This window comes from Condylostylus longicornis, unplaced genomic scaffold (assembly GCF_029603195.1).
Source record: "Condylostylus longicornis isolate FDR11 unplaced genomic scaffold, ASM2960319v2 ptg000030l, whole genome shotgun sequence".
NCBI classification, from domain to species: Eukaryota; Metazoa; Arthropoda; class Insecta; order Diptera; family Dolichopodidae; genus Condylostylus; species Condylostylus longicornis.
Genome location: NW_026577999.1, coordinates 6,934,562 through 6,958,543, shown reverse-complemented (window position 1 = coordinate 6,958,543; position 23,982 = coordinate 6,934,562). Strand labels below are relative to the sequence as shown.

General features: G+C 23.7%; 1 protein-coding gene across 1 annotated transcript in view; it reads right to left on the bottom strand.

Moving 5' to 3' along the window:
- Positions 1-230: 230 nt before the first annotated feature.
- Positions 231-23,982, bottom strand: part of LOC129607969 (MATH and LRR domain-containing protein PFE0570w) — a 63,272-nt gene continuing 39,520 nt past the window's right edge. The window contains exons 3-8 of the mRNA XM_055519250.1: positions 9,195-10,127; positions 4,768-6,944; positions 2,439-3,318; positions 2,261-2,357; positions 1,502-2,130; positions 231-1,410 (exon numbers count right to left, since the gene is read on the bottom strand). Of these exons, the coding sequence (XP_055375225.1) occupies positions 1,176-1,410; positions 1,502-2,130; positions 2,261-2,357; positions 2,439-3,318; positions 4,768-6,944; positions 9,195-9,946 (4,770 nt within the window). The 5' untranslated portion in view covers positions 9,947-10,127 and the 3' untranslated portion in view covers positions 231-1,175. The remainder of the gene's footprint in view (positions 1,411-1,501; positions 2,131-2,260; positions 2,358-2,438; positions 3,319-4,767; positions 6,945-9,194; positions 10,128-23,982) is intronic.

The window sequence follows — 23,982 nt, the reverse complement described above, 5'->3', positions numbered from 1 at the left end:
AAGTTATATAATAATAATTTATTTTAGAGTGACTACTATAATATAATTAATTTCGTATCTAATTTATTGAGTTTAAAATAAAAAAAAAAAAAACAAATAATATACATAAGTTTAAATACGTAAATATATTTTCTTTTAATAGAAATAATTTTTTTTTTGTTTGTCTATTTCCTATTAAAATTTAAATATTGCTTCTATATTGCCTAACAAATAGTAACAATAATTATTATCACAATAAAAATAGCGATTTTTTTTACCAAATCTTTTTTATCATTATTTTTTTTTTTAAATAAAAATAAAGTTTTTAATATATATTTACATAAATTTTAAATAAATATATAAAATTTATTTATAATATTTATGAAATAAATTTGTGGTTCAAAAGAATAGCTTTCTTATCTTATTGCTGCCTTCGTTTAAAATAAGCATCAAAACTTTTATCATTATTAATGATAGTTTTTTTTTTTTTTCAATGAAAAATATTAAACACAACATTTTTCTTAGTTCAATTTAAATATTCCTTTAAAATTTTAATTATGTATATATTTTAAATCAATATCCATCACAATAAAATTAAAGGGTTTCATGATACATACTTAACTATTAACTTTTGTTACAAGTCAAAAATTTTTAAAGAAAAAAATTTTACAAGGTTTTAGAAGATTTTATACTTAATAAATTTAATTTTTCAAGAGGTAGTGATGTTACACTTAAAATAAATTATATACATATATATTTGTAATCCACTTCGCATGTTAACTGTATACAATTTTAAATATACCTCGCATAACATTTTTTAAACTTAAAATATTTTAAAGGTAAAATTTGCTATAAATCTCTTTTGACAACTTATTTAACATTTTTATTGTGCTGAGATCGTTTAATTTTTTTTAAAATTTGTGATATTTTTCTTACAATATTTATTTTGATTAAGAGAAAAGAAATTTTATAATAATATCAGTGAAATCAATTCAGTATTAAAGAATTTTAAAAGATTTTCTGAAAAGATTTTTTTTTTTTTGATAAAGCTATAAATTGATGCTTTTTTTACAACAAAAATAAAAAAGTTGATAAATTTAGCATTTAATTTGTTTTTATACATTAAATTAAATTAATTTAAATTATTAAAAAAAAAAAAAATTAAAATATAAATTGCTTTCTATGTTGACTTTTAATTAATTTTCATTTACAGGTGCTGATATTTTTGTAGCATACATATGTGTCACTCTATATATAAATTCATATTGTTCTTTTGTTTGAATCGCACTAGCTCGGCCCCTCCTTACATAATATACAATTTGTGGTATATCTACAGTTCGTTTTGGAGTTTCTAAACTCCTAATTGCAATATCACATGCAATTATTGTTCCAGTTCTGCCAGTTCCTGGGGAACAATGGACCAGTAATGGGCTAAAAAATAACAAAAAAAAAAAAATGTATTTTAATTAAATTTTATACATTCTTCGATTTAACATTTTGGTTTTGAAGAAAATTTACCAACCCCTGAGACTTTGACAATGTTTTTGTTGTTGTTGTATTAGTTTTATTAGTGTTATCATTTTTATTTTCTTTTTGATCTACCGGTTCATTCTTAATATTATTTTCATTATCATCACTTATTTTATTTACTTCAGATGATACTTCTTTTGTTGTAGATGGTGTTACTGTTGTTTTTGAATCATTTCTTTTATCATTATTATCAATAATTTCTTCATCATCTACTTGTTCATTGGCGGCAGTTTTTAAACAACTTCTTGCTTCTAATAGCATTGCTATCATAGGTGCTTCATCACTTGGTACACCAGTAATTGGCCATTGATACCAAAAATGTGTTATTTCACGCCATGCATTAGTTTTTAAATTTTTAACATGTAAAGTTGAAACAGCATATTTTTCTTTAACTTCACGATTTTTTAATGTTATTTGATAATCACCATAAACAACATGATTATCTAAAATCATTGATTCTGGTATATAAGCTGCACATTTTTCTATTCCATTTTCTTCTAAATCTGTTGCCATTATTATTACACGAGAATTTTGTTCCCATATCATTCGCCAAAAATCTGGTACTGTGCTTTCTAATGGAGCCTGACATGCAATGTAATAGTTTGGTGAATCTTTTGGGCCCTAAAATATCAAAAATGAAGGAAAAAAGAATGTGACTATTAAATGGCAAACTTACACCTTCTCTGTTTTTATAATTTTAGTTAAAATTATCATAACATCACGATGTTAAAGAAAATGATTCAGTACTTACCCTAACATAATTTGCATTTATATATTCTGTTTTTTCATCACCATCTTGTTGTTGTAAAATTACTCTTGTTTCTGGTAATGGTATAACATTGGCATACCTAAGGAACATTGTTAAGTAGTTATAAAATTTTTAAAACAAAACTTAATTAAATTTTTTTTTTATTTATAAAAAAATTTACCTATTTTTATCTTCACATCCAGCTGGAACTTCATCAGCCTTAGCTGTAATCTGTGGAATATCTTTAAATTCATCAAATATTGCACTTTTTTTTCCAACAAAACGATTTAAATCATGTATTCCCATTGGATTATGTATTAATGATGGATCATCGAATGCAACATTACCATAACTTCTTTTTGAGACACTATTTCGAAAACTTTTACCACGTATACTATCACGTATTGATATATTATACATTGAGTATGCATCTAAACCAACTGGACGACATCTCTGACCATATGTTGTTTGTTTTTGACGTTTTCTCATAACTATTAAAAATCCAACAAGTAATATCAAAGCAATAATACCAACAACACTAACCGATACAGCAACAATAACATTATAATCTGTATCATTTGATGCACCTTCTAATCCTTCAGTATTATATGGAATTTTTGTACTTGATGGACTACCACCATTTTTATCATCATTATTTATTAATGTTTTTGATGATGATAATATTGTTGATTCTGTTGTAGTCATTTTTGTTTTATTATCATTATTATCATCAATATTAATAATATCTAATTTTGTATCACTTGTTGTTGCAACCTCATATTTTGGATAAAAATCAGAATTTATTTCCGATGATGGTAATGATGGTGTTGGAGAACCAATTAATATTTCTGAAGGATCTTTAGCAAATGGGATTGTTTGTAATGTTGATTGTATATCTAAACTATTTTCAACTAAAATTTCTTCATTATTATTTGGTATTTTTAATGGATTTATTGTTGTTGTAGGTTGAATTAATTTAGGAAATAATGATGATTTTATGGTAGGTGGTTGATGTTTTTCTATTACATCATTTTCAATAGAGCTTTCTGAAGTCGGTTTGACTGTAAAATAAGATAATAAAATAAAATTAAAAAACATTATATTTATGTACGTTCAAAACAAATTTACTAATATTAATAGACTTATAATAAATTAAAAGATATGGGTAATAGTTAGACTGTTTTGAATTTTGAATGCGCAACTTTAACAACTGAATGTCGTAGAATAATGCAATATCGGGAATTATTGTTTATTGTTCAGTTGATATTGAGTCACAATTTTCATAAAAGTTTTGTAAAATCATACGATTTTCCAAAAAAATATAGCGCCCGTTTGAGATTTATTGTAATTTTAAAATCCAATAAAATTGAACAAAGCAAAATGGATAATCCAATTATATCGATATTAAATATAATACAAGGTATGCTCGTATTGAAGATACAAGCGTAATTAATTTTATTAACAAGTTCATAAATTATTGCACAAGCAATTACTAGAATATCGTAAGCGCTAGAAATTATAATATTCTACTCGTACATTCAAACAATTTTGATATTAAGTTTTTCAGTTTTTAAATTTATTTAATTTTCCTATTTAATAATTTTAAATCCGGAACGCTAAATTTACTCAATTTAAAAGCACTGAATAAATTCTAAGGCATTTAGAATATAAGTTAATCCATTTAAGCTACTTGCAATATTATTTGAAAACGAACAAACATGTTCAAACAATGGAAAATGTTAAAAAATAGCAATTAATTTTTATAGCTTAAAATAAAATTCAAAATTTTAATTATAAAAAAAAAATTTAATAGCTGTTGAAGCGTTGACAATTTCTAATTGAGTTTATTTGAAAATATTTGTAAAACCCAATTCTATTAGTGTGATTAATGGAACAAAGAAATAATTAAGTATGAATTTATTTTTATATTTAAAATTAGTTAGTTACCAATAATTTTACAAAGTTATTTTACACAAGAATTAGAAAATTCTTTTGAGCCTGATTATATGCAATAATTATGTGACAGTATATTATTAAAAGTGATTAAATTTGAATAATTTTGAAAATTGAAATTTTTTTTAGATTTTTAAGCAAAATATTCATATTATTTTCATTAGACTGAATCGAAAATATAAAAGTAAGAAGCAAGGCAATTAGTTCATTTACTTTTACCTTATTTAATTCACCTTTATAAAATTTCACAAATATCATTTGATAATTTTGCAGAAAATTTGAAATTATTGTCTAATTCACTACTTTTTCTTAATTATTTTAGAATGTTATATTTTAATATACTTAATAGTTATAATTTAAACAAGAACTTTTTAAAAACAGCAACTTCAATTAATTAAAATTAAATTGAAATTATACTACTTAAACTTAATTAATTGTGTCGCCACACAAACTGTTCTAATTATTTTAACAAAAAAAAAATTGAACAATATTGTATATGTTCACATATGTATACATACATGTATGAAAAATCTTAATTGCTGCATCAATTTGCTTACCAATTTCAAATTTTTCTGGTTTTTCAGTTGTTGTTTTTTTCTTAATAATCTCATTACCAATTATTGTTGCAGAAGATGTTGATGATGATGATGGAGTTGTTTCCGATGTTGATGATAATAATCCTGTTAAATATTTTTGATTTTTCTTATTTTTATCATATAAAATCCCGGTTGTAGCTAATGTTGTTGATGTAAAATTACTTTCATCATCATAATCCATACGTGATGTCATCTTAGATTCTTCCTTTGTTTCAAAATGCACCTCTTTCTCTTTTGGTTTTTCTGTTGTTATTATTATGTCGTTTTTAATTTCACTTTCATTTGCTTTTTTTACAATAATATTATTTAAATTTTCATTTATATCCGCTGTTTTATCATTTTCCCTATTATTATTATTTTTTATATTTATATTTTCATTTACTAAAATTGAATTTGTTTCATTTAAACTATTTTCCACGACGGCAGTTAAAAGCTTACTAAAATCGTCTGTAATATTAGAATTACGATTTATAATTTTTGTTTCAATTGTTGGTGTTACTGTTGTTGTTGTTGTTTTTGTTGTCGTTGTTGTTATTGTTTTCGTTGTTGCTGTTGTTGTTGGTTGTACAATTGAATCAAAATTTTGAGCATTTTCAAGGTATTTATCGCTTGAATTATTTTTGAAGGCATTATTTAAACTAACTGCGTTTAAATTATCTGTGATATCTTCCTTATTTGGATGAGCTTTAAATGAAATTTCTAATGGCAAACCCCTTACAGTTGTTGTTGTTGTTATTATTGTTGGCATTATTACTGTTGTAGTTGGCGGTGTTATGTTTTCTATTGTAGTTTCATCATTAATTATTGTGCTAGAGGAAATTGACGTTGATTCTAATACGGATGATGATGATGATGATGATGACGAATCTTTTATATTTTTATTCTTATTATTTTCAATTTCATCTTTATTTGTTATTATTTTCAAATTTTCTGTCTTTTTGTCAATATTATCACTATTGGATGCGTTTACAAAACTGAGTATTTTATTGTCATTATTTTTATTTTGATTTTTAACTATCGTTTCAATGATATTATTTTGATCATCACTACTATTATTTGATGTTTGACTTAATAGAGATTTCTCTTCGTTTAAAATTGCTTTAACTGATTCGGTTGAGTTATTTAGTTTTTTCTGTTGTACTGATTCTTCTACTAAATTTTTTTCATTTAATATAGGTGTTAAATTTGAACTCATTTTCACTTTTTCCTGCTCTTCTTTTTGTAATTTTGGAATCATTTCTATTTGCGTAGAATTTATCACATTTTCTTTATCAAAATTTTCATTTAAATTATTTGATATTGAATCTATTAAAATTTTATTTTTTTCTTCAATAGAATCCGGTAATATTGTTGTTGCTGTTAATTCATTATTTAAAATATTTGATGTTGAGTTTTCCATATCAATACTTTCTTCCATAATTTTTGTCCAATCAGCTAAATGTTTTAATGTTGAATTATCTTGTTCAATATTCACATATTCTGGTGTCGAAGAGGATATTTGTTTTGATGTAGGATTTTCTAATTTAATAAGTTTTTCTTTTGGTAAATTTGATTTCATACCAACTAAAGCCCATAATTCAGCAGCATTTGGTATTTCTAAATCATTTGAAATTGTTGTGATTTCTTTATTTGTTGGTTTTAATTGTAAATTTTTTTCATGTTTTTTATTTTCACCACTATTTCCTATTTCAGAAAAAATTTCATCATATTTATTGTCATGATGACTTCTACCTTGAATTTTAATATTATTTTTTTCAAGTTTCGGAGGCAGCGATGGTATTGGAGATACTGATGATGATGGTAATAATTCATTTTCAATTTTTTCTAGTGTAGCCTTTATAAAAGTCGGTTTGGAATTGTCTGGTTTTGATTCGAGTTCATCATTTTCATTTTTAATAACTGTTTCAGAGATCATGGAATGTGTTTGATTGATTGTCTTATTATTCAATTCATTTTCTAAAATAGAATGTTTTTGAATAGTTGTTTCTAAAATATGTTGATTATTGTCTGTTGAAGATGTTATTGTTACTGGTGTTGTTGAGATTCTATGTTCGTCGTAATCAATATCTTCAAAAGATTTTGTAGTTTCTTCTGGAGGCTCCAAAGTTGTTAATCCAATATCTTGATGTGGATCATGTCTAAAATTATATAAACAAGAGAAATGGTATTAATAAACTTACATGGTTGATTAATTTGAAAATACTTATATTTTATGTACTTCTAAAACACGTTCTTTCAGATTAACAAATATCTACAAGATTTTGGAAAACAACTACAACAAGTTCATAAATTTAAAAAACTAATTCTATAAATTATAAATGTGCTCCCTTGCCATAATTCATTATGAATTATCTATGGCACAAAAATAAATCTTTATTAAATCTCATCTTCAAAATATTAGCTCACCTAGCTTAAACTACATACATTCTGTATTAAACGTACATATAATATGTATGTATGTAGTACAATAATAAATATTTTTTTAATTCACTTCTGTTTGATTAAAGTACACACTTACATACATACGTATATTATAATGAATACCCTACCTACATAGTATTTACATCGTTTTTTCCTTACTCGCGCATACATACATAGGTGCCCGTATTCCACTGCAAATGTGTTATAATACACGACTTATAACTTTAAATTTTCGTTATTCTTTAACACATTTTAAATGCATTTATTACTTTTTACGCACTGAAAAGCTTTCTATTACGTAACTTTAAAAAAAGTCAAATGTTTATTGTAAAAAATTTCACTTGAGACAGTCAACAAACGATCATATTTTTACGATTTAACGTCTACGTCACTATGTCATATCAAATTTGTCATACGAATAATATACATATACTTATATGTGTAAGAAAAATAATATTTATACAACAAGCAATAGCACATAAATAATAATTGTTGCTTTTTTTAACGAATACTTTTCAAAAAAGAGTATATTGTGTAGAGTTGCCTATCGTGACGATTTTTTTTGTAATACATTTATTGCCATATTTGAAAGTATGTAGTGTAACTGAATATTATATATTTAATGAAGAATTCATTTTTTTTTAATCATAAGAATCCCAAGAATAAAATTTTCGAAATTTTTTACACAATATTAATTTTCATTGTCAATAAAGAGTTGGTACAAATCAAGTAAGAGCTAATTGATAGCGATTTGGATCAATCCAGCTTTTTGGATATTAATATCACAGTTCCCTTAAGTAATATTGTTAAAAATTATATTACGGCTTATTCTGAGTATCGAATCACTAAGTGATTGCGATATTTATCGTAAATATTTGAATATTGTTACTGTCAACACCAACCAATTAATTCGTGTTTATTATCAAATTTTTGGAATTTTTACGATAAATACTTACGATAAACGTGATGTGATAGCATACTGTAGGAATGAAAGTATCGAATCCTTAAGTTATGGCGAAATTTATCGTAAAAATTCTAAAAAATTAATTATGGACACGAATCATTCGTATGCATTGGTTTGTGCTTACAATAATAATATCGAACTTTTTACAATAATTATTATCACTTAGTGATTCGAATCTCAGAATAAACTTCATTACCATAAAGAAATTAAACCGACAATAATACCATTTTCAAAATTATTCATATTTTAATTTTATAGTCATACGGAAACTTTAAAATTTTTTTTTAGTATTACTATGAGGGTATATAGACATACATACATAAAATATGAATCATTCAAGATTTGTGTAATTTAATATTGCTTTAACCTAATTAATATAATACCCAAGTATATACTGTACGAAAATTTATAATATTATGTAGATTATGAATGCAATAATTTGATATACCACATATCTAAACTTAATTTTATATGCATATGTACATATACTCAATTTTCATATTCTAGATGGAGAGCACAAATTTTTATACGTGTATTAAATATATAATACTGTTATAAACGATGTTAATTTACTTATTTGGGACTCTTTTCTGTTTTACTTTATAGTTGATATTAATTGCGGTTTTACTTCCCCAATATAGCTTTATATCTCAAAAATATTGAGATTCTCTGTTTAACACAGATATCTGTACCTCATGTGATTATTGAAAAAATAACTATTTGACTATTTTTATCCCTTAATTGTAAATTTTGCGAAGAGCTACTCATAATATGCATTTACGAATTGCAAATAATTGATTTTCAGTAAAATAAAAATTATAGAAAGAAATTCGTACATAACTCATTTAAAACATCTATTTATCGAGGAAACTACTACCTAGAGAATACTTCAGATATATGTATAGTTCTACTATATTTGAAATTATTCGAAATTACGATAAACAAAACAAAAATTATACACTCTCCTAATATTGGAAAACAATAAAAAATTTTATTTATATACCTGAACAAATCCTGTTTTATTGTTGTAATCGGATCATTTACTATGTGTGTCGCCACTGTTGTTGTTGCTGGTGTTGTCGTTGTCATTTGTACTATATTCAAAAATGGTTCAGTAGTTTGAAAATTATTTTTTGCAACATTTTCTTTGGTAACAATACTATCTTCATTTATTTTATTTACAATTGTTGTCGTTTCTTTATTTATATTTACATTTTTATTTACAATATTAGAATTTTCTACTGTTATATTTGATAATAATGGTACTTTTGTCGTTGTAGTAGTTATTATTTTTGTATTACTATCATTGTTATTATTATTATTATCACTTTTATTATTATTGTTGTTGCTAATATCACTATTATTATTAATTAAATTTAATTTTTTTGTCGTTGATAATATTAAAGGAGGTTTTGTTCCAATTGAAATTGATTCGGAACGTGTTTCACTAACAGTTGTAATTTCTGTTCTAAAATTACTTAAATCCACTTCATCTTTATGATTATTAATATTTTTTATAATTATTTTACTATCTTCTGGTGTTATAGTTCTTATCGTTGTAGCTGTAGCTTGTTCATTTTGTTCTTTTAAAATTTCACTTTCTGTATCAGTTGAAGTTTCATTTTTTAGTGAAATTTCTCTTCTTATTATACCACATTCAATATTATCGAAGACAAAATTCGTTGTGATAAATAAAATTAAATAAAAACTGCATATTGAAATTTTTTGTTTTAATGCAATTTTTAACATTTTCATGAATATAAAGTTGTATAATAAAAAATGAATTGTATAATTCTTATTCTTTTGAAAATGGTTGTTTTTTTCCGTAAAAAAAAAGAAATATCGAAAATTTAAGATTAAGTTTGTTAAAATCTGACACTTTTTTCTCCTTTCATTCTCGTTGTGTACTTTATATATTTAGACACAAATGGTAAATCTGGAAATAAAAAAATAAAAATGTATGAAAATTAATATAATATAAATTAAAAAATTATTTATATAAAAGGTTAATGTCAAAAATATAGTATAACACGGCAACACATATGAACAGTACAGCAAACAAGTATATATTGTTATAATGCATTTAATATTCATATATGTTTGTACATGACAAAAATTCAAAAGTGTATAAGAGTTATTGCCGCCGGAAAGGCGAGTTTCGGCTCTTCTATAGGATAATTTATTTATATATATATATATATATATATATATATGGGTTTAAAGTAGCTCTCATAAAACTCTTTAAATTATTTTATAGCATGTATCAATGAATTAGACATGGTCAAATCGAACTTTTGAACTTTTTAAATGCATTTCAGGTTTTTTTTTAATTATATGCACTTATAAATTTTATTTGAATATAAAAAAAAATTTCTAACATAAGTTTTTAATTAAAATTCTTTAAATTAAATTTTATATTTTTTATTTTTATTATAGCAATTATAAAATTTATTACCTACATATATGATTTTGTATTGAGCACGTAATTGTGCAAGACTATGGTATACAGTGTTATTCAAAGGCGCATTTTCTATGATTCAATTAAAATATTGTATAATGTATGTACAATACTTAAAATAAGCTCTATTATATACAAATATGTGTCATAATTATTATATAAATTCCGGATAAAAACAAAACTTAAACGAAGAGTTAAGAAAACGGTAAATTTGAAGGTTAATTGTCAACATACTATCTAGACATATGGAAAAAATGGAAAGAACAGGTATAAAGTAACTGTTAATTTCAATAACTATTGTTTTATTATAATTTTTAGTAGAAGAAGCAATACGATTAATTTTAATAAGCCCGGAATTTTTGGGAAAATTAATAAACAAAATTTTCAAAACATGTCAATACTTTTCATTGAGGAGTCATAATTTTTAAAATGGGTAAGATAGGAAGCACTTTCTTGTATAGAGAAATAGATTTTTCAACAAGATTCATTCGAGTATATAATTTTAGTTTTCTATCATTTGATGCATAGACGGACAGAGTAAAACCAATTTTCTTTCTAATGTTATGGCAATGTGCTTAATATGAATAAAATATGTGCTTAAGTCAAATAATTATTTTTCAAGAGAAATCACACAAGTTCGAAATATTGATTTAGAAACTTGTTTTAATAATATCAATAAAAATTTTAATAACATTTTCATTAATAATATTAAATATTATCATTTGGTTGTATAATTGTGTAGATATACATAAATATTATATGTGCATTCCATAATATAGATGGCATTCAAATACGTGCATATGTATATCATTTTTGTACTAAGAGAAATAGCAAAGATAAATTTTATGATTTTAGGATTTTATTATAAAAGTAATATCGTAAATTTTATATTTAAATAATTTAATGCGATATTAGAATGGAATGCAATTTAAATATTTTGTAATAAGATTTTAGTCATGGTAATATGGGAATATAAACACACATTTATATTAATTATATTAGAACTACATTGTATGTATGTAAACAAAATTTAAAATTTATAAAATCGAGAATAAATTTCGGTGGCCGCACAGTTTTAAATTTGAAATCGATAAAGTTTAAGAACTATGTTATGTACGTACACATGATCTTAAAGCAACACACAATCGTACACAATAGTTGAATAAACTTAATTTTACATTCGTAATAGTTATATGATCATTGTTAAATGCAAATTATTTTTGGTGTAAAAAAACTTTTTATACATGAATGAGTTCCATTGCATTTTTGTTTTCATTAATTATTCAATCAAATTATAAATATTATATACAGTGATGTAAGTATATACATATATTCATTTTGATTAAGATGATCATTCACCCAAGCATATGTGTTATGACATTACGAAATATTATTATATGAATTTGCATGTTATAATAAATTTAATTGCATATTGTAACGGAAAAATTTGAAGATTCACGAAAACAATATAAAAAATTCAATCAACATCATTAAATTTACAAATAATTAATTCTCACGTTATAATCAATCACCTTGTGTAATAACGTATTTATTATAAAATGAATGCAAGTAACAAAATTAATTTTTAATATATATACATACGTACATACATATTTAATTATTTATAATATAATAAAAATTTCACAATTAAATTTTATAATTTTTTTTTATTTAATTACTTTAATTGGCTCTTTTTTTACATTTTAAAAAATATTCTGAATTTATGGTTGTAAATGATTTTAATGCCGATATTATAAATTAATATTTTAATTATTACAGTGTGCCTTGAATAAGATTTAATAATGTTATTTACATTAATTAGTTAATTCATAAAATTGGTAAATAAATTCAATTTCTTGCAAATATTTTAAAAATGACTAAAAAATTTTTATTCAAACGTCGCGATAGCCCTAATCCCTATCGTACGTATTATAATACATTATAGGGGTCAACATTATAATTTTACTATATATATATATATACATATATCTATCTATATATCTATATATCTATCTATATATATATATATATATATATATATATATATATCTATATATACATATATATATCTATATGTATATATATATATATATATATATATATATATATATATATATATATATATATATATATATATATCTTTATGTATGTATACCATATTTATGTGACACATAATATTGACATTACCATTCGATTAATCTTTGAAATAAGAAAATCTGCAAACTTTTCATTTCAAAATAAAATCGGGGAAGTTGGAAACTGTAACTGTAAAACATATATATATGTACATATAATGTAGGTATAACAGATGAGACTACGTATATTCACCTCGTAAGTATACTGAGGTGAATTCAAAATTTTTTTATGATGGTAAAATCGAGTATATCCGAATGAAATTTTCTATCAAACAAAATAAAGTGGTTTTATGTTGTTTCAGAAATCAAGTCGAAATTTTGAAGCACAAGGCATAAAATTTGAAATACAGAGTTCACAATCTTATAGATTCTATTCTACCTTTGAGAATTGGGACATTTTTGATGAAAGAATGCAGGCTTTCGATTTTAAAATTCTAAGTAAATTAAAAATTACTGATATATTCTTAAGCAAATTGGTAAAAAATTATGTGCATACATACGATCATACATACATATATATATTTAAATTACATTTGTTTTATAGATTATTAAATTAACGAATATTGCTTATAATCGCTAAATATGAAAAATTAACTAATACTTTTTTGTTATGTAAAATCCAAGTTTTATACATAATAGTTTTATAATTAAGCATGTTATTAAAAAATTCATATATTGTAAATTTTCTTACAAAACTTTCATTTATGTATTCCAATTTTCCATTTCATATTCTTTCGAGTTGCAGAACTAATCTTAATTTTTTTTTTAATTTATAAACACACTTATATCTTTTATAAGAATTTGAAAAAAACTTTTCTATCCGACTTTTCCTCCTATACATTTGTTATACACTGCTCCATAACAAAAAAAAAAACAAAATGATATACATATATGTTATATACATAATTTATTTTATATATATAAGTATTCGAATCTAGTGGTATTATACTCGTATTAAGGAGATTTAATTCTAAACTAAAAAAGAAAAATTAATGGATTTTAATCTTACTAAGTCGAATATCATGATTTATGACCTTAGAAATTTAAATACTCTTAAATACTTTTCTCCCATAAAAAAAGAAGATAATGTTTTATTAAAAATTTCTTCTTTATATTAACAGTATAATAAAAATTTTATTTTTATAGTTGCTCTTGCCATAAAGTTTAAGATATTAAAAATTATACCATAGATGTATATGTATGAATATTGTACCATAAAAATTTGGAACACCAATTTGTCATAATCGTTTTTACCACCCAGTTAGTCTTATAGATACATGTAGCTACAATTATGTACAAAATCTAGAAATCGAATTTCGCAGTGACAGAATTTTAAAAGTGATTTCTGTTATATTCCAATCCGGTGTACGCTTGTTTTTTAAATTTTAAATTGCAGTTCACCTCAAACGGGAAGAAATTGAAATTATATTTTTTAAAATTAATATATCGCTCATTAGCAACAGTGAAATAACTCATAAAATATACGATATTTGATTTATTTTTGTAGAAATAAGAACCTAAAACATTTCTTTCTTGTATTATAAATAACTAATATTATTTATGACTTCAAAATTCGATTTTCTCAAATGGGCAAATTTTGAGTTATGTCAGTGTTATGAATATGTTTAGAAAGAAAAATTTAAGAGCTTATTAAAAAGTTTTCTTCTCTCATAATAATTTGTGTGAGAGACATCGTATAGAAAGAATAATGAGATTTTGAGAAGTGTTGCGTATTGCGATTCGTCACTGGTTTTGAAAGTTTACCATTATCACACTTTGTGTTAAATCAAGTTACAATATTTATTATAAGAATGGATTGAACAATTATAATAGTATAATTGTTTTATTTTATTATATTATAATTGACTTGAAATATTTCTCCTATATTGTAATATAATACAAATAATTATTTAATTTTAAGAAAATAATTAGATTAACATCATATACCATTTATAAAATTACCAATTTCTATACTACTTCCAAAAATTACAGAAATTTTTTGATCTTTTATAATATATGTAGATAAAAATTATTTAAAAATATTTTTATTTTGGGAACTTTTACATACTAAAATGTGCAAACAAAAAATATATAAAAAAAACTCTAAAACTAATTATAATCATATCATTAGCGGAAGTGAAAAAATAACAAAAAAAAAATTATAAAATCTAATAAATTTTTGCCCTTTGTTTAACAAAAATCAATTTACTATATAGAAAAGAATTAACTTCCTGGGTGAAAGCAAACATAAATGTATAAAAGTAGAAATTTTCAAAAAATATAATTTAATTGTTATACAGAATTTTTCATGTTATATGCACATAACTAGATTAATTTTGTGATGGTTTCAAAATGAAAGAGGAAAGCAAAGTGATTTAATCGTTCATCTCAGTGTCCCTTAAATAAAAAATAACATTTTTGTTTTTAGGTTAATTCGTTTGCTTAAAATAATAATGATGAGTTGGAAAGTGATCACATTTAAAAGAATATTTTTTATTTGAGATCAACTTTGATTAATTTTTGAAGCATAGTTGTGACCTAAAGGCTAAAATATTATAGGTTTTTGGAAAAAATATTACTTATCATTATTAAAGCCAAAACTATAATTTACATAAATTATCATAATTAATTAATTTAAAAATTTGAGATTAATTTTTTATTTAGGTAAGAACATATTTCCTTATTCATTTGAGACTACTAGCATTACCAAATATTTGATTTCTAACTTTTAAGATTCTAACCTATCATTTAAGTACTGTGGTCATTTTAGGTACATTTGGGTACCTACAAACATATGTTTTTGTTGATCTAATTATTAATTTCCTTCCTTATGTAAAATACATGACAGCTGTTTTAAGTTTTTTCTCCTCCTACATGTATGCAATAAGAGAAAATTTAAAAATAATTTAACTAAAAAACAATATTTATAATTTAAATAATAAACAAATCATTAATTTTACCGATTTAAGATAAGTCCCTCTCAAAAACAAAAATAAAGAGCAACAATAAAAGTAACAACATTCAATAAAAATTCTATAAATTGAAGTTATTATACAACTTAAATAGCACCACTAAAAGTTTGAGTAACTAGAAAATACGCAGCTATTGTAAGTTTGGACAAAAAGAGATTCTAAAACTGAATTAATTTAGCAATTTAATTTTCCATTAAAAATAATTTTGTTGTATCTAACCATAGTTATTAATTCAATTTTAAAATCATGCCATCATGCCGCTGTACGAAAAAAAATTTTAAAAACTAACATTTAAATGATATCAAAAAAAAATGAAAATAAAAAAGAGAACAATTGGAACGTTAATGCAAACAATGAATCGTGATTTTGTAAAAAAAAAAAAAATATTTTTGAATTGAATCAAAAAGTCAATCAAAATTGATGTAAAACTCAACATGCATAAAATATATAAAAAAAACAATTTCTTCATATCAGCACTCACCACACTTCGCTTTTGAACAGCGAAGACAAAAAAAAAAAAACGAACCCACCATCAATAGAAAATTCTCCCGCCTTTTAGATGTTCTGTTTGGTGAAGATACCCTATCTTAAGTAAGTCCCTTCTTTGGAAGGAAAATGTTTTATTAATTTTATTTTTACCGAGTAGCCTGCATGTAAAAGACGCAAAACCTTCAGAGAAGAGATCGATGGAGGGTAATACTGAGAAAAAGTCCGTTTCGCAACGTTTGGTAACAGATTTTAAAAAAGATCTCTTACCGCGATGCAGTCATGCAAATCAAAGTAGCCATATTGCTCATTGTTTTCATTCCAATGAATAGCTATCTCACGTCCAAATGTCACTCACGCGTCGATAATGTGGTGCCGTAGGTTTTAGCAGACGAGAGTGCAGGTCAAGCTGCAGAAACTTCAGAGGTTGCCCTGTCTAGAAGTAACCGAGACAGTACACACGGTTTCTACCACTGCGATGATGATTGAGTTACTACCACTGCATTCCTATATAATGAAGGAAGCTCAACCAACGACTTATCGACTTCTCTCTGGCGACGACCAGGTAGGACGAAAGTTGGCACACAAGACTCACAGAAACTTGATTAAGGGTGATCCAATTCAGTGAATCATTCATTCCCGTCTGCCACCGTACAATTTCGACTGCCGGTACTATATTCTAATTTCAGATCGTTGGAAGTGCGATCGGGGCGGCCCGATACTCGAATTGGGTTCAAGCGTGTATTACGCGGGCAGTTCGTGGACAGAATCGGGTGGGAGCTCGCATGGATATGACGTTCTCCCGAGCAAGTGTATACATATATATGCATGTATTTTACAGTATTTCAGACCGAAACACATGCAATAGAGATCTATCTGAGAGTCAACTTAGAAAAGAGGCGGCATCAGAATCGTAGCATTTATGCATTCTAGCACAGAAGGGCGGCGCTGTTGGTACTCTTGCCGTTTCAGGTTACATCCAAGCTGGTTTGAAACAGCCTCACTGCACTAGTCGAATTGGCATCGACAAACAAAATAAACTTATTTTAGAATAAATTATGAATATTAAAATTTTTTTCGTTTACCAATTTTTTTTATCTCAATTTCTTTCATAAATTTCTTACAAAATCTGTATTTTATTGCTAAGAATTACATAAAAACTTTTATAATTAAAATTTACATAATGCTTAACTATTTTTACATTAAATTTGAAATCAAAAAATTTTCATACATCTCATTCATGCAAGTTAACAAGCCTAATTATGAATAATTATTAAAAATAAAAAAGAACAACAAAAATAAAACAAAATAAAATAGCAATGAAAGAAAGAAAGAAAAAAAAATGATTAAACAATTTCTACTATTAGAAATTATAAAAAAAAAAACCAAAACAACAAATTTTTTCATTAATGTTGCCATATAGGTCCGCAATAACAACAAAGCATAAAAAAATTGTAAATTCAGCACATTTGCAATGACTTTATAAAATCATTTTCTTTTTACTTTTGGAATGTTCACGTTATTCGGCCTTTTTATAAAGAATATCGAATTTTTTTTTCTCTTGTTTTGTATTATAAAATTACAAATTTTACTATATCGTAAATTTATGCAATTATTACGTTTTATTTAAATTGTAATAGCAATTTCCTTTTCTTTTTTGTAAAGTTGTCCATATAACGGTAAATGAATATTCTATACTTATGTAGTATGTTTATATGTAAATTATAATATGAAAATTATTAAAATTAGTTGAAAAGAAAAAAAAAATTCATACTTATACGATACTAGTGTATAAGTGTGATTGTAAATTATACAATTTACATTATATTTGTACGTAATTAAATGTATATACCTATACAAAAATGATTTGAAGGTGTACTAAAGGTTATCGAACAATCGATTTTATTTTCATTTTTTGCTTTTATTTTTCTTTTTCATTCCCTTACAGTTTAAGGCAATACTTTTATATATAAAAGCATTTTATTTTTTGAATTTTGTAATGTTTATACCAAATCAAGCGGAAAAATATTTATGACAAAAATTTATAATGCAATATTATACATTGTTTTTTTACATAACTATAGGTACTATATAATATACAGTTGAGTATATTCTACATAGGTATGTATATGAAAAGGTGTGAAACGTTTAAACATGATTTTTTTTACAAAAATCAGTTTATTACTTTGCAATTTTATTTATTTTTCTATTTCGATTTCGTGCACATTATGTACACTTATTTATATAAGCATTTAAGCTTTCGATTGTTAGTAAATTCTATTCAGAATATAGAAATAATTTTAATTTATTCATGTATGTAAGTAGATACATTCCGGATTTTGAAAATTCAAAAATATGTATTTGGATTTGTATATATGTGTTTGTGTATGTAATCAAAATTTAACAGTAGTATAGTTTCTGGTATATACATACTTGTATAACATTTTTCTTTTATTTTAAATTTTAAAAGGTAAAATGACACATGACATGAGTAGGTACATGACATGACAATAATTTTAAAAAGTGTACAACAGTTTTTTTTTTGTTTTAGATAAAAAATAACAGCTTTAAAAAATTATTACGATATTATACTGACAATCTTTAATTCTAATCTTGGAATATTACTGAATATAGTGAAAAATTAAAAATGGAACGTATTGAAATTGAAAAAATCATATTACAAATATTAAGTTCATTGACTTCTAAACATTTTCTAATTTTAAATATTGATCATTAGTACAATCGAGTATGAAAAAACGAGTAACTTGTACATTAAACAAAGCAGCAATAACCAAGAAAATTAAAACACCAATAATAGTCTGCAATACTGCCAAGATCCTATAATAGTTCAATATTGATAAGATTTTCTCTCCCTCAACAGATTCATTGAAAGTAAATCAATAGTATTTCCAAAAATATATTCTGAACTTGTTAAAAATATTCTAATACATGGTAACATTAAATTGTATAGCTTCATATATAATTAGATTATTGATTGAAAACAATACGAGTACATAAGTTGTCAACTCAAGAATTATGAAATTTTACACAAGTTCTAGAGCTTGAAGAATTTGCTATCGGTTATTAAAATTGCAAATATTGAGCAATATAATCAAAATATTTGTATGTATATAAGTATACTAAATTTTTAACTTCATACCCTATATATTGTAAAACAAACATATATAAAAAAAAATATGTTTTAATCAATAGAATATCAATCTAATCATAGGCATTTTTATAAAATTTTAAAGACAAATTACATTTTAAATTCAACAACAATTTTATTCAACAACAGTGCAGGTACCTATATACGGTCATTTTTCCATTTATATAATAAATATTTTTACAACATTTTATTTTATACAATAACATAGCAAATTCTAAATTGTTTGACCTTAATCTACTGAATTCACGCGGAAAAATAAATAAAAAAAATGTACACGGTAATACTTATAATAATGATTTAAGTTCCGGCGATTTTTGAAAACAATAAACACAAAAACAAGAGGAAAACACTGAAATATTTAATGGAATAAACCTTTTTTATTAATAAAATAAAATGTTTTGTAAATACTTACATGTATGTATATGTATATATAAATTCATTAACACCAAAAATATAATTTTTTTAATGGTTAAAATTAAGATTTTTGTACTCTTTCTTTATTATAACTGTTACTCAATTTATCTAATATAGTAATTATACAATTAGAAGCAAATGGTGTTTTGTAATTAAGAATTGAAAAAAAAAAATTATAAAGAAAGAATTAATATATAGAATATGTGCGGCCCGCGATATTTTGCGGCAGTTTTATGTTTTTACTTAATTAAAGAAGCAAGAATATGTAAAAATTTTACAAAAGTATAGCACAAACCTATAGATTTTTTTGATTTAATTAGTAAAGCAGCAAAAAAAAATCGAATTCAAATCATTTGCAAAAAAAAAAAAATTGCATACTTCTTGGGGTCTTTGACAATTATATTGTACGAACATTTTAAAATTTCTCGAAACTGTCAGCCCTGATCGTGTATCTCGCATTTTTATTCAGTTTTTATTCACTTTCAAATCAGAATTCTCAGTATTTTCTAATGGATGTTTCACTTTTCCAATAAGTTTACCCATTTTTTCAATTGAATTTTTGTATTTTTCTCAAATTATCGACTAAATGTTTCACTTTCAAAAACAAAGTGAAAAACTTTTGTAAACAAACTTCTTTAAAATTGTAATTTTAAAAAAAAAACGAGATACGCAATCGGATTTATTTATCTCATTCGAAAATTGGATTACACAAGTATTTAATAGTTACTCACTTTCTTCTCACTTTCCGAGTAAAATAGCGAGATAGACGGTCAGGCTCTATAGCTAGCCTAGCTATTTCGGAATAAAATCGTTTTATTTTATAATATAATAGCTTGCTATCACAAATTTTTCATTAGATGAACTGGGAGTACAAAATTATATAATAAAATAATTCGTATACTTTGATATCCACCAAAAAATCTAGAGGAAATCAAAATTGATTTTTTTTTTGTTTTTTGAAAAATTGTCACTAATTTAATTACAGTTGCATATAAAAAATTAAATAAAATAAAATGTGAAAGCCACATTGCCAAAATTTTTGACAAATAACCTATTGATACTGGATATGCCTGTATAGTCAATATCTTTTGAATTTTAATTGAAACCCATAGGTCATGGTCGCTTTATACAACATTAAAAGATTTTTTTTTTTTAACAAATTAAAATTTACTTATAGCAATTTATAATAGCATTTAAAAGAAAAAATGTTATTCATCACTGTTACTTAACAAAATTATTGAATAGGAAAAACAAAATAGGTTTTTATTTTTTCTTTGATTTTTTTCTTTTTTTTTTTTTTGTTACAAATAAGGTGTCACGCAAAAGTTCATTGTCTTAAAATTATACTAATGACATAATATAGATATTTTTTTTTATTTCTATTTCCTATACATACATGTGTACATACATATATAGAAATCTATAAAATCGCACCTTTCAATTTTAACAAATTAATAGTTATGTATATTCAACAATTTATGTCAATTTATACATACACAAACATCTTAATAAATATTGTGTATATGCAGTAAAAACAAAGAATAATTTATTATATAAAAAACAAACAAAAAAATCGTGTTGAATTCTAATTTAATTTTATTAATATTAACATATTAGTTATTAAATAAAAATAATAAATTAATAAATTAAATTAAATTTTTCTTTTCAATATCATTAAGTATCAGAATTTTGTTTTGTTGTCAAACATTAAAAAAATCGATTTACACGTATATATAAATCGATTTTTCGTTCATGCGTCGTAATATCAGTAATTTATTTATTATGATACATACCTAAATAGGGAAGGGAACAACAAAATAAGTTGTTGATTTTGTTTGTTTTTTGGTTTACCCATTATTATTATTATTTAATGTACAGTAAATAATTTAATTGGAAATAATGAATATAGATCGATTATTATTACTAAAATTAAAGTACAATAGAAGCATTGGATATATTTTCGGAAAAGGGCACCATACCGAAATTCTTAACGCAAATTAATTTTTCTGTAATAAAGAAATGTGAACAAACTATTCTTAAAAATTTCAAGATTTTTCATGTCTGCCTTGTTATCGATTGTTCACTGAACCCATTTTGATGAAAATTTATATCTAATAGCTATACTGCATTTTTCTCATATCTGGTATATACTCTGATAGTTGAAGCAATATAAACTAACAAATTTTTCGATAATATTAGAACTCGGAAATCTAACTTTTGCTAAGGAGCCTATCTTAAAATTCGAAATAAGTGATGAAAGAACATTTTCATAAACTGGTGCAATATACTATTATTGCTAATGTTCGATCGATTATGTTCTGATCAAATTAGATTTTTCTAATATAAAATTGTTGTGGGCAGTGTAATTTTAATGTTTGCTTAGAATCGTAAGAAAATTTCAGTCAAATTAATTTAAGAATTGTAAATTTAATAGTTTTCTACATAATTATAAATAGTATAGTTGAATGTTACATGTATTTTTCATTGATATCTCGTTTTAATTTAATATTCTGCAAATGTACTGAATGTTTAAACATAAATAATTTAAACTTATTTATGTAAGTTACTACATATGTAGTGTATTGTGCAATAAATATTAATTATTTTGTTTTTTTTTTTATATATGTATACAGAATTGTAATGTTTCATGTTTCTTTTCTATAATTTTGCAAATCGCATAATAAAATTGAATGAAGCAAAAAAAAAAAACGTTATTGACTACATATTTTTGCCATTTTAAAATTACAGCCAAATAGGCATGCATATACATATATATGACATACATCGTAAATAAAATATACATGCATCTATATGCATACAAGTAAATTTTCTATTCTTATTTCTCATGTTGTACAATATCGTTAAGTAGAATGGCAATCATTTACATATACATACAAAAAATTTTGTTTTATTATTTTCTTTAAATTAAATTAAAACTAACCAAATAATTTTTATAATTTCTATAGAATTTTGTTTCTGTAATATATTCTGATATACCCTTTACCAAATCATGTGTTATACTAAAATATTTTATGTAAAGACTTTACGTTTACCTAACATAAAATGTTAAGATAATAAACAAATTCGAATTTAAGTTTTGGATTTACATTTTTAGGATTTTTAAGAAAAGGGGAGATTAGGGAAAATTTTATTCATTAGAATCCGAAAAAATGTTTATGTAAAAAATAACAGAACGTTATCAATCTGACGCTCAGTCAATCACGTTAAGTTCATTTGCAAATGATAGTATATTATGCAATAAAACTCTTATATTTAAAAATTGTTACAAAATAAAGTAGTACATAAAAGAATCCAAAAGAATGATGACAATCACTTGCGCTAGCAATTAGAGCTGGATTCATAGCGCTAGCATCATCAGTGGAATTCCTGCCTTTTACAAAGTTTTTGCAAGTGACGTTCTGGAAAAATACTATAGATTCTTATTCTCATGACAAACCACCGATTTTTAATATTTGTAATAGATAACAATCACTATTTTCAAAATTAAAATTAGCTTTTAATAAAAGAAAATTTTTATTAACCAACCTTAATTTTAAAAAATTTATTAGTCTTTGAAAATCGTTTATTTTTTGCAAAGTATACAATAAATTAAAAAGTTGTTTAAAATTCCACTTTGTTATACGGAAAATACGTTTTTAAAAGATTGTATCTTTAAATTTTGTTTATGTGTTTTGTTTTTTATTTATTCATTTTATTTAATTGTGCTTTATAAATTCAAATATTTATTAATTTTTATAGAGAATAAAAGTTCCATTAAAATTTAACGTTAAAGTTAAAGAGATGGTCTTTAATTTTAAAGAAGACAAGACACAAATTTTTATACAAAAATTTATATTAAAATTGAATATCAAACCAAACTTAAAAAATTATCATTCAGTGCTCTATAAAAGTTTATATATCGAGTATAAAATCGTTTTCTAAAACACATTGTTTTTCTAAATAAAATCACTATATTAATATAGGGTCCCGTTCATTAAACTATTGTGAATTGCTTTCACGAGCAACTAAAAATTTGTTCAATTAATTTATAAAAAATTATAAATAAAATATTCATAAAAATCAATATAGGCTGCAATCTCTAAATAACAAAATAAATATTTCTAATTGCAATTAAAAGTCCACTATTAAAATCAAAT